At 38.5% G+C, this 12,132-nt stretch overlaps 1 protein-coding gene across 1 annotated transcript in view; it reads left to right on the forward strand.

Annotated features, from left to right (window-relative positions):
• Window positions 1-205: 205 nt before the first annotated feature.
• Window positions 206-12,132, forward strand: part of PCID2 (PCI domain containing 2) — a 12,779-nt gene continuing 852 nt past the window's right edge. The window contains exons 1-14 of the mRNA XM_010012975.1: window positions 206-216; window positions 406-445; window positions 2,744-2,833; window positions 3,386-3,459; window positions 4,202-4,267; window positions 4,804-4,845; window positions 5,313-5,367; window positions 6,896-6,999; window positions 7,731-7,806; window positions 7,932-8,073; window positions 8,748-8,848; window positions 10,860-10,933; window positions 11,101-11,226; window positions 11,460-11,583. Of these exons, the coding sequence (XP_010011277.1) occupies window positions 410-445; window positions 2,744-2,833; window positions 3,386-3,459; window positions 4,202-4,267; window positions 4,804-4,845; window positions 5,313-5,367; window positions 6,896-6,999; window positions 7,731-7,806; window positions 7,932-8,073; window positions 8,748-8,848; window positions 10,860-10,933; window positions 11,101-11,226; window positions 11,460-11,583 (1,110 nt within the window). The 5' untranslated portion in view covers window positions 206-216; window positions 406-409. The remainder of the gene's footprint in view (window positions 217-405; window positions 446-2,743; window positions 2,834-3,385; window positions 3,460-4,201; window positions 4,268-4,803; window positions 4,846-5,312; window positions 5,368-6,895; window positions 7,000-7,730; window positions 7,807-7,931; window positions 8,074-8,747; window positions 8,849-10,859; window positions 10,934-11,100; window positions 11,227-11,459; window positions 11,584-12,132) is intronic.

Below are 12,132 nucleotides of genomic sequence, written 5' to 3' on the forward strand. Positions count from 1 at the left end.
ATGGGCGGAGGGGCCGCGGGTGTGCGGGTGTCCCTGTCCGACACCGCGCGACTGCCTCTTCCAAACACGCCGCGTCCGGCCCCTGCGGGCTTGCCAGGGTGCTCTGCCCTCCCCAGGGCCTTTGTGCCGGGGTTTCTCCTCCGCTCGCCGCTTCCCCCGGCAGGGAGTATGTGCGTGTGTGCAGCCTGGTCTGCTTCCCCCGCAGCTGCGGCCCCGTTCCTGTAGGCTGACGGCAGCTGCCCGCCAGCGAGAGGTTCGGTGAAGTCATCCCGCCTTTCCTCCCAGGGAAAAGGGATCGATCGGTGTTGGGTGCTCTGGCTTTGCTGTTTTCTTAAACGCCCGTTCGTTTTGCAGAATGTGATACGACTGCGTTTCCTTTGTGACTCCTGCCTCTTCTACTTGTATTTTAATGGCGCACATCACCATAAATCAGTATTTACAGCAAGTAAGCAAGTTGTTTTGCTTTTATTTATGGGCAGTCTTAGCGTATGTGGATGTGTTTTTCTTTAAGTATGTTATTTTGTTAAAGAAGTAAGCCAACCTAGAATGTGTGATGTAGTAAAGAAATATGTTCCTTAAGTCTGTACTAAGTGTACCGGCTGTGTGCCAAGGGTGTACATTTGGAATTTCTGAAAAGTGTGATGATTAGTGATATAATGAATAGTAGTTTATCTGTAAGAACTGATGTGGGATTGTGCAGAAACAAATGCAGCTCAGAGACTGAAGAAATAGAGAGATTTAAGAAGTACAGAAGTGTGGGGACACAGTGTGTATATGACCTGGTTTCAGTTGGGATGGGGTTCTTCCTGGCAGCCGGTACAGTGCTGTGTTTTGGCTTTAGTCTGGGAACAATGCTGATAACACCGATGTTTTTAGTTGTTGCTCAGTAATGTTTACTCTGACCAAGGACTTTCTCAGTCTCATGCTCTGCCAGGGAGGAGGGGAAGCCAGGAGGAAGCAGAGGCAGGACACCTGACCCAAACTGGCCAACTGGGTATTCCATACCACAGCACATCATGCCCAGTATATAAACTGGGGGGAGCTGGCTTGAAGGGACCGATTGCTGCTTGGGTCAGGCTGGGTACTGATCAGCAGGTGGTGAGCAATTGTATTGTGCATCACTGTAGTTTCTCAGTTGCTTAGGGTTTGGGTTTGGCTTTGGTTTTGTTTTTTTTCCCCTTTTAGTTTTATCTCGTTGTCATTTCCCTTTTCATTATTATTACTACCAGTATTGGTATTATATTGTACTTTAATGATTAAACTGTTTTATCTCAACCCATGGGTTTTACTTTTTTTTCCCTGATTCTTGTCCCCATCCCACTGAGGGGGGAAGGAAGTGAGCAAGCAGCTGAGTGGTATTTAGTTGCCAGCTGGGGTTAAACCACAACAGTATGGCATGGAGGTTGGAGAGACAGGAGCAGGGTCACAAGGATACCAGCTTGACTTGAACCCTCAGTATCAAGCTTTTAGTGTGACCACTCTTGCTGCTTCTTTCTGAACTGTCATATTTTCATCATCATTATCATCTTGCTTACTTCAGTCAAGATCAGTCAAGTCAACTGAATGTAGGACACAAAAAGAGATTAATTGTTTGGCTTTTAGTCTCAAAAATGGAGTGGCTGAGATATTTCTGGACAGCGATCTGCTCTGGAAAGTCAGTGTCTTGTTGAGTTGACGGTCCATTTAAAGTTAAATAAGAAAAACTACTTCCAAAACACAAAATTAGCTCTCCCTTACTTGGAGGGGAAAAAAACCCCGACCACCAACCTCCTCCTCCAGTTCCTCCCCCAAAACCCCACCAATCTCTGAGTAGTTTAAGCAGATGATTTTTGCTCTTTTGCTTCTTCCCTTGATATTTTACTCCACAATTTTCCCCGTTTGATGTGAGCTTTCTGTACAGCAAAAAGATTTTTAATTTTTTCCTATGAGGACACAAAAATATGGCAAAGCACAAGCAGTGGGAGAGGAACTCCTAAGAGTAATATCTAAAACTACTTCCACAACTGAAGAAATTTCCAGCTTGATGTCACAATATAAGCCACTCAGACTATGTTTTACAAGGAGTTAATCGTTAGCATGAAGCAGAATTAAACCATTCTCCCACAGAATATAACATTTACAGTCTTGACAGAAGAAGTTCTTTACAGTGAGGGTGGTGAGGCACTGGAATGGATTGCCCAAGGAAGTTGTGAATGCTCCAGCCCTGGTGGGGTTCAAGGCCAGGTTGGACAGAGCCTTGAGCGACATAGTTTAATGTGTGGTGTCCCTGCTTATGGCAGCGGGGTTGGACCTAGATGATCTTAAGGTTCTTTCCAACCCTAACTATTCTTTGATTCTATGATTTCAAAAGTATTCACTACAGATGCTATTCTAGTATCAGACATTGCCTCTGGAATGATAGTGATGTGTTTAATCTACCTGTCTTCATTTTTTAAGCGTTACTCAAATATTGTTTATGCCTTCGTATGAGTTGTTTGGGGATTCTCTGGTTTGCTTGTATCCTACAAATAAGGGAAAAAACACAATAGTGTTCACCCTACCTTCTCCCTGATACCTTCTTCAAAAACAGGTGTATTGAAAGTGCAGCATTGATCTGTTTAGTTTTAAACCTTTAATAATATTTGAGTTGGTATTGATGTGGATGAACAGTAGTAATAAGAAGGTGGCTGTTGTAGTCATGTGTAAATATGTTGCATGGCAGTGGCTGGACTTTGTTCTGTAATGTGCCTGTTTTCTTCGGTAGGTGCAAGAAGCCATTGACAGCAGAGACGGACAATTTTGTGCAGAATTAGTATCGTTTAAACATCCACATGTTGCAAACCCAAGGCTACAGGTGAGAATCTGGTTTTGACTTTTGTTTTGCTTTCAGTTTTACTAGCTCTCTATATGGGTTTCTTTCCATTGGAGCTAAATCTCAGAAATCTGTTTCAGAGCAGGATCCCCTGGTAGGTTTATTTCACAATAATATTATATTTATTTTTTTTTTATTATTGCTATTATTTTTTCCCCTGGATGGCTTTTTGTGTTCCACTTTGAATTGTTTTCTGGGTAGATACAGTCTCAAAAGTCTTTCTGGCCAGATCTACATTTATTAGTAACATGGCATAGTGGAAGTGACTATAAAGATAAAGCCAGTGAGTAAAGAGAGTATAGTGTTTGTGTTATATGCATTTCTGATGCTTTTATTTAAGGCCACCTCTAATCAGGTTCTGGAGAGAGAACACAAACTAGCAGTTCATTACACTGGATGTGATTATTAATATAACTTAAGGTTCTGATAGATAGTAGATAGTAAAGGTACACGCATAAAACTACCATGGCAAAATATCGTATGATGTTGCATTGCATGTTTCTGTTTTGTTTCATTGATTTATTCTGTACTAAGCTTCCGTCACCGGAGGAGAAATGTCAGCAGGTCTTGGAACCACCATATGATGAAATGTTTGCAGCCCACTTAAGGTAAAGATGGACCAGGCACATAAAAAGACAGTTGCGAGGCATCCAGCAGGGATGGGGAAATGATATCGTTGAGTTTACTTAGTTACTTTAAAGGGCTTACGTGTGAAAACTTGGTATTTATTACACTTAAATAATGCTAGAACTGCAGGAAATACAGACCCTGTCTTTCCTCTCCATGTAAAGTTTACTTTACATGTACCTGACAGTCATCTGCGTACAGACACTGACACAGCATTGGTTTTGGTGCCTGCTGTTTCCTTTGTTCTGCATTTACTAGCTACATGAGAATTTAGAGTGAAATAAGTAAGGGAAATAATTTTAAAAGGTAATTTTAACCATAAAAGTACTGTTAAGACAGCTTTAGGACCTAAGTAATTCTGTGAAGCTTTTATTTAAAATATTTCTGCATTAGCACATTCTTTAGTTCACTTTCAGTAGTCTTGGAATCTTTTTATCTGTGCTAATCTTGGCTATAGTTTCAATAAGCATTAGCATGTTACAGTTGATACTCTACATGTTATAGAAACAAATTCCCATTCATGTCTTGGGTCAGTTTTCTACAATTCTCAAGTTTAGTGCTGTGTTAAAACACTTGTGCCATTTTGTAAGGAACATTTCTAATCTATTTCTGTGCCTCTTGAATAAACTGTAAAGCTCTGTACCTGCTAAGAGGCAAAAAGAAATATTTGTCTTGTGTGTATATGGTATTTTCTGATGCACTAATATATCTTTTCTCTGACAGGTGTACTTACGCTGTTGGAAACCATGACTTTATAGAAGCATACAAATGTCAAACAGTTATCGTACAATATCCTTTTACATGAATCTTATATATTGTTTTCAGATTAACTGAATGACTTCTTGTAGAATAAGTTATCTTTACCCCTTTTAAATTGTAGTAGAATGTGGTGTGCTTCCAAATACACTTCCAACTATTTCAGTTCTTAAGCAAGGAAATCCAGATACTCTTTCTCTTTCAACTTTTTATAGGACTAAGAAGGAATCTGTTACTTGGCTCTAAAATAGGAAGTTATTTTCTCGCCAAGTATAGGAGACCCTCAAATCGTTACTATATCTCCTACTTTGTACTTGGCTAGAAGGGAAGACACCGATCAGAAAGCTGCTGTTTTATCTCCAAGTGGCCAGTGTTTCTGCCTGCTACTGCCGCACCAAGGAGCATGTGGCTGTGCCCATGTTCTTCCCTACTGCATCTTTGCATGGCGACTCATCTATTTGCTGCTTTTCTAGTTTCTACCCTTTCACATAGTAATATATAGTACCATTCAACCATTTTACTTTTAAATATTCATTTTATAGTATTTTAAATTCTCCTAAATACAATACATCTTTCCTGCGGGCGTTTCAGGCACATAAAGAAGAAAACTGGTGAGTACATCGTAGAGAGCTGCTAGAAACTAGACTCTCATCTACCATAGTATTCAAACTAAAATTCGTGCCTATAATTTTTATTTATCTCCAGCAGTACTTAAATGCAACCTGATTGGTTTTGCTGCCTGTTTGAGTTTTTGTGCCTGAAACTGTGAAATCTAAACATCTGAGCTTAAATATGTAGAACGGTCCCTAAGTAGAAAGGTGAAGAATTTGATCAAGGTGATGACATTATATTTAAGCCACAGTAAAAAAGGTTTCAGAATTAATTCTTCCTCCAGTGTAGATTTTCTGAAATGTCGACATCTTGCAAGACCTTTCCTTTCAAAAAGTGCATCCTTCCTTATTTAAAGGTAGACTTTTCTAGTCTTATGACCAACTAGCAAAAAAAAAAAGGTATGTTTCTCATGTCTTGTTACTGCATGATTTGCACATACTAAGCATACTGTGTTTTACTTTTCCAGGGCTTTACCTATTATGTATGCTGTAGCCCTTGATCTTCGAATTTTTGCTAACAATGTAAGTAGATCTGATTAACAGCCTCATTACTTTTATCTGTTAGGAGTTTCCATGCTGAAAATACTCTAGGCTTTATTACATAGCCTAGTTTTGCTCAGCACTGTTTAACTCATTGCTTAGGATTTTGTTGGCACGCAAAATTCATCCAGTCCTGTTGAAAAACTAGATTGCTCAGTCTGCCCGCCTCCCATGTACGGATTGAACTAGAGAGGTTCTGAGGACTTGCATGCGACTCACAGCAGTTGCTTAGAGCGTATGAAGTGATTAAGTACTGTCTATAAAGAGTAGCATGGTGGCACAGCTCATTATTTCCATGTGTTATCCTTGGGATTTGATGGAGATCTTTATAAGGGTGGAAATATGCTGACAAAGTCGTAACCATTCACCACATCTGAAGAGGGAAATGTCTGCCTTCGTTCCCCTCTTCCAGCTGCATGTACTGCTTCTGATGCTCGTGGAAGCCCTTACTGAGCCTGTACAATGGCTGATGAACAAAAAACAAAAAAGATCAAAGCAAACCCCAAATTTACATTATTTTTCTCATGCTGGTGAATTGAAGTAGCTTATGTAGGGATCTGCTGAGAACTGCTAGGCCAAGATAAGTGTCAGGGTCATGATCTTGCTTCTAGTCACTTTACCTGAAGAGGTGAAGCTAGAGTTCAAGTTACCTTAATTACATTCAAAAGATGCGAATACAGAGAAGACTTACGCAGCAAAGGTTTCACTTCTGTTTCCTTTCTTTTCATTTCAGCTAGTGAGAATGCAAGCATTATAATAAAACTTCTAGAAAGAACATAGTAAATATCTACTTACTATTTCCTGCACACACACTCTTCTTTATTAATTCCTGCATTAATCAGTGCATGGATCTTTCCCATGTGTTGGCAACTAATTCTTTTCCCTTGAAGCTGTAACGTTTGTTTTCAATTTCTTTCAAAAGTCCCAGGTCCCAGTGTGTCACTACTAGAAAATGTTGAATATGGTTCAGAAGTAACATCTAACCTTTGTGGTTGTGGAGAGAAGCTTAATTAAAAATTCTAAAACACTAACTCCATAACTGGGGAATCATTTTAGTTTGCTTTTGTTCAAAAGACCTTTTATTTTTTTTTTTTTTTTTTGCCAGACTCTTTCTCTTTGAAAACCTGAGTTGAAGTGTTAATGCTCCAATGTAGCTATCGGATGATCCTGAATTTAGTTTTCTGAAAGCTACATTAAGCTTAGTGGTGCTAAAGGTAATAGGTCCTCCTGTGCATTAGGTTTGGTACATGTTTAGGAGCCTCTCTGAGGGTTTTCTTTTATTCTGTGAGCTTGACTGCGATCTAGATATCATGCATGACCAATCTACGGCTATAATACTTTACCAGATGCTGTGTTAGGGAACTAAACTGTTTGCAACCCAGTGAGCCAGGATGTAGAATTACATATTGTCCCTGCTCATGGCAGGGGGCTTGGAACTAGGTGATCTTAAGGTCCTTTCCAACCCTAACTATTCTATGATTCTATATTGTTTCTTGTTGTGTGATGATAGGCAGATCAACAGCTAGTGAAGAAAGGAAAAGGCAAAGTTGGCGACATGTTGGAAAAAGCAGCAGAACTGCTGATGAGCTGTTTTCGAGTCTGTGCCAGTGACACGTAAGTGAAAGATCCTCTGTAAAACTTGCAATATTAAATTGTTAAAACTTAATGAACTTTACGTAAGATTTTCCCACTTACTAAAACTAGGTAAGAATGAACATTTCTGAGGCTTTTTTGCTTTCATTTGTAGTCTGTTCTCTCTTTACTGTTAACTACAGCTGGAGAGACCTCCCCTTCAGGTTTAACATTCCTAGCAAATGTTGTTGGGAGGGACCGATTATGTCCTTGTTTCTCAGGAAAGATCACTAATGCTTTTGTGCCTGTTTAGTTGTGAAGTTTGCTTCATTATGATTAGATAGAAAAAAGGTGACTCTTTGGTTTCCAGTCTTGGCAATTTTAATGTTTGCAAAGTGTAGTAAATGTTTTTTTCCCATCTTCTTTCACCTTGAATATTATAAGCAACTTTGATGCTAGTGTATATGTTACCTGCAGACTGGAGTGAGGACCCTGATGCAGATGAATAATATTTTGCATGACATCTTTTTATTTTGTTAAGAAAAAATGTAGCAGAGCTGTCTGTATTTAAGATGGAAACACATGTTCTGTTTTGACAGTGCTGGTATGGTTTAAGACAATGAGTTTGGCCTCGACTTTTATTTTGGACGCCTATTTTCACCCTGAAAATCCATAAAATATCTATGGAGGGAATTTAACATAAGGACAAAGTAATTATTTTCTTACAAAGTCCGGTACTAGCAGGCTTTTTCTTTTTCTTTTTTGTATGACAGTCGAGCAGGCATTGAAGATTCCAAGAAGTGGGGCATGTTGTTTCTTGTCAATCAGCTGTTTAAAATCTATTTTAAGGTAGGGTTCAAGTCTGGTAAGCTGTGTTTTATATTTCGTATTTGAAGTTAAACCCACCCTTTTTTGTATGACGGTATGTATCTATCTACACTCTGAATAAAATATAATATTTTTTTTGTTAACAGATCAACAAGCTCCATCTATGTAAGCCCTTAATTAGAGCAATTGACAGCTCAAATTTGAAGGACGAATATAGTATGGCACAGCGGGTTACATACAGATACTATGTTGGACGCAAAGCCATGTTTGACAGTGACTTTAAGCAAGGTACAGTGTACCAGTAAGACAGATTTAAAGTCTTGCTGCTTGGTATGAAATCTGGCTGATGTGTACGTCTGTTTGGGACTCAAAATGTGTGTAGAAGGTGCAGTTGTGTTTGCACTGGTTAAAGGAAAAATCATGGTGAAAGATCCAAGGCCCACAGGCTGAGTCAAATCAGAGATAAGATTATAAGACTCTTCTAATAGTAGCATATGCCCAGTTTCAACATATTTGTGTTAGTGTCTCTGTAGTCTCATGCATTATAAGACTATATATAGCGTATGCGTAATAAAGTTTGTAAACATGCAAAAGAATAGGTTTGTAGTAGGTTTCACAGAGCAGGCTTTGCAACTTTCTTGTCCTCTTCAAGTTGCATTATACCTTGTAGGAAATCTTCAGCAATCTGTACTGTAGAATTTGTATGTCATTACTGGAAGATGCAGAAACCACATTTCTGAGACTTTCTGAAGGAGGACTTATTTTTGTGGTAACACTTTACGCAAATCCTCAATATTTCTTACAGCATTTTTCTTAATGTATTTTGATTGGTGTGATTCTTTTTTATATAATTTCAAATATCATGTGTTCAAGGGATGGATATTGAGCACAGAACTTGGGTTACAGTTTTAATCAGTTTTGTTGCTGACTTACGTTACTGGTGCTTTTATTTGTGTCTGCAGCTGAAGAGTATCTGTCATTTGCCTTTGAGCATTGCCACCGCTCAAGCCAGAAGAACAAAAGAATGATTTTAATCTACCTACTGCCAGTAAAAATGTTGTTGGTGAGTACATGTGACTCTTCTAAATATTTTTTTGGGGGGCAGATAACCAAACTGATGCTCAGTATTGTTCTTGGTTTTCCATTACTAGAATTCAGAGGCTGCCTGTGCCTGACCCCTGTAAGAGCCAGCATATACACACCTTGTTGTGTAAGGGGAAAAAAAATGTTGAATTGTCATAGCAACACAGGAAAGGAGAAAGGGAAAAACAAGCAAACAGAAATCCCACCCTCCTTTTCCCCTTCCTTCCTCTCAGCCCTCCTAAAGGTGCAACCTAAAGTTACTTCTTTAATAAAGATAACTTTTGAGTTCTTTGGAGAAGCTCTTGACAGTGTAACTTAGGTCATGTAACAGGGGTGCCTGTCTGGTCATCAGGTGCATAGATAGGCCAGGGAATGAGTGGATTCATTAGTACAAATCTGCTTCTTTAACTTGGTGAAAGGATGCAGGATGTGAAAACATACGGCTGAGGATTGTTGAGGGGGTTTGCCACTGGAGAGAAAGGATTCCTATCTTTGGGTTTTCTATTTGCACCTTGCACATTTGCCCATTCAAGGCATGTCAGAAGGGACATGAAGTGCAGCATTTCGACTTTGAACAAATAAGTGAAGGCTGGTTACTATTTGATCATTTCACCTTTCTATGAAAAGAATGAAGTGCATCTCTGCTTCTTGTTCCTATCCTTTCTCATGTGCTGTGCTAGCATTTGTGTATCCCTCAGTTAGTGGGATTATGCTAACAATTAATTTAGTGTAGCTGAGGGGGTAAGAACTAGATTTCAGAGGTTCCTGGCCCTATTACCAAAGTTACCCATGGAGAATGCTATTACCACCTCCTTCTGAAAGTCGCCATCTTCTGCCTTTGTTTCAAACTGTTTATGACCATCCTCCCTTTTTTGCTTAGTGCTCACTTTCCAGTCCTTTGCAGTGTCAAGCTGGTAAAGGGAAAGCATAGTGGGAATGATAATGGGCTTCTGTTTTTCATTTTTTATTTGTTGACTTTCTTACTGGTTGTTTTCAGATCAGTCAGTGGAAGGGTTGATAAAGGAAAACTAAATCTTCCTAAAAACTTTGTCTCAGTCCTGACTGGGTGCCTTAAACTGGTGGGTCCGTTAGTGTCTTAAATTACTGTGGCTTTTCTGGAGCAGTTCTAATGTACAAAAGGCACTAAAGAAACTAGATGGTCAGGTTTTACAGTTGCTGCTTTTATTTTATTTTATTTTTTTAAATCAGCCCAAACATTAACACTCACCTTAAACTAAAATATTGTGGATGGGTTTTTATTCCTAGCAGCTCTTGGTAAACATGCAGCCGAGTTCTGCTCTCGGCTAATCCTCCCAACGAGGAAAGGAGTTACCAACAGCATAGTATGATGGTAACTAAATTTAAAGTCTGACCCAAGTCAGTGTGCAATATGATCTCTGCTGTGCAGGGGGAGAAAAAAAGGTTTGATAGTGGAGGTGGTTAAATATTGCTTGATCTAGCAATGACAATTATTTTTGTTTCTTTAAATTTAAACTTTCTCTTCTTTGTGTCTGTATTTGTTTTTTGAGAGGACATTTTTATTTGCACATGAAGGCATAGTGAAGAAAAAAATCTGGTACAGACTGAGCTAGCACTTGACAGTGCTGCAGCACTGCTTGTATTATTAGCAATGCTTGAGATTCCCATGGTTCTTCTGTTTGCAGATTAGATCATAAAGCAATGATATAAAATTTGGATCTGTCTAGGCCTCATGTCACAGGATCTTGATTTTACGAGTTTAATAACTGTTCCCCAGCATTAAGAAATATTAAGACTGCCTAAACCATGATAGTGAGTTGAGCTATAAGCAGTTTGGTGGGGGCAAGGAAGTTGTCTTACATAGACATTTTATTCACCTCTTACTCTGTAGAAGAAAAAAGTGGTTAAACATTTGTATTTTTTTCTCTAAAATTTGTTTTCATAGCCTACTACATTACATTTAAAATGCATTTGACTTCACCCTGGAAAACTTGAAACTGTTTATTTTTCAGGGCCATATGCCAACAGTTCAGCTCTTAAAAAAGTATGACCTTCTGCAGTTTGCTGAAGTAAGAAAGGCTGTAAGGTATGTCGATTGTTGTGTTGTGTGTTAGTTAAAAAGTATTATGTAAAAGGTATTTATTTATTTGGGATGATTGAGGAGGGCAGAAAGGGATATTCCTACCAAGTCACACAATTTCTGTTCTCATTTGGGTGACAACTTCTCATGTTTTCCTTTCTTCATCCTTGTAGTGAAGGCAATCTTCTCCTCCTGAATGATGCTCTGACAAAGCATGAGACCTTCTTTATTCGATGTGGAATCTTTCTTATCCTCGAAAAGCTGAAAATCATCACGTACAGAAATCTCTTTAAGAAAGTGTAAGCATAACAAAACCTAGTGTATTTTGGTTTTGGGTTTTTTTTGCCATAGCAGATTTAATATGGTTTCACCTAGAACTGAGATAGAAATGTGTATGCTGCTTAGTTCTCTCTGAGAGAGATGAATTCCTGTTAAAATTAATTCATTGTAGAAAGGCTCGTTTTCTAAGAACCAGAATTTTTAAGTGATTTTTTTCTCAATAACAGATTTTTTTCCCTGTTATTTCTTTCAGATATTTACTACTCAAAACCCATCAGCTATCCCTAGATGCTTTTCTGTGTGCCCTGAAATTCATGCAAGTAGATGATGTTGATATTGATGAAGTCCAGTGCATTTTAGCTAACCTGATATATATGGTAAGTGCTGACCACTTGTTGTCTGGTCCTTCCAGATTTCAGACAGTAAAATATACAAGGTAGAGAATGAAAATTTATTACAAAATCTTATCAGTAATCCCAGGTTTTCTTCTGTAAAAAAAAAAAAAAAAAAAAAAAAAAAAAAAAAAAAAAGAAAAATCTTGATTCACTCATGCCCAAAGTTAAATGTTTTCATTTGCCCTGAGGCTGCCTCTGTTCCTGCTCCTTTTGCAGGAATCAGTTAAAATTGAAGTTGAATTTTACATTACACATCCAGTACTGTCATTTCTATGTATGCATAAATACTGACTTAAAAATACAAAACAAAAAAGAAACAAAAGTAACTGGGACCAAAAGGGTTTGTTCTGCATTTGAAGTAGGAGACTCTTGACACTCTAGCATTGTTAAAAATTAAACTCAGATTTCGTTGGTTTTGTTTCACATTTTGTCTTTTACTCTAAGTGGGTATCAACCGCTTATGAACAGATAAAGGCTTGAAACGTAGAGATTTCTAATATATTAGAGGTTTTGGAGCAGCATTGCTGTGTC

This window comes from Nestor notabilis, unplaced genomic scaffold (assembly GCF_000696875.1).
Source record: "Nestor notabilis isolate BGI_N333 unplaced genomic scaffold, ASM69687v1 scaffold11914, whole genome shotgun sequence".
In the NCBI taxonomy this organism is placed as follows: Eukaryota; Metazoa; Chordata; class Aves; order Psittaciformes; family Psittacidae; genus Nestor; species Nestor notabilis.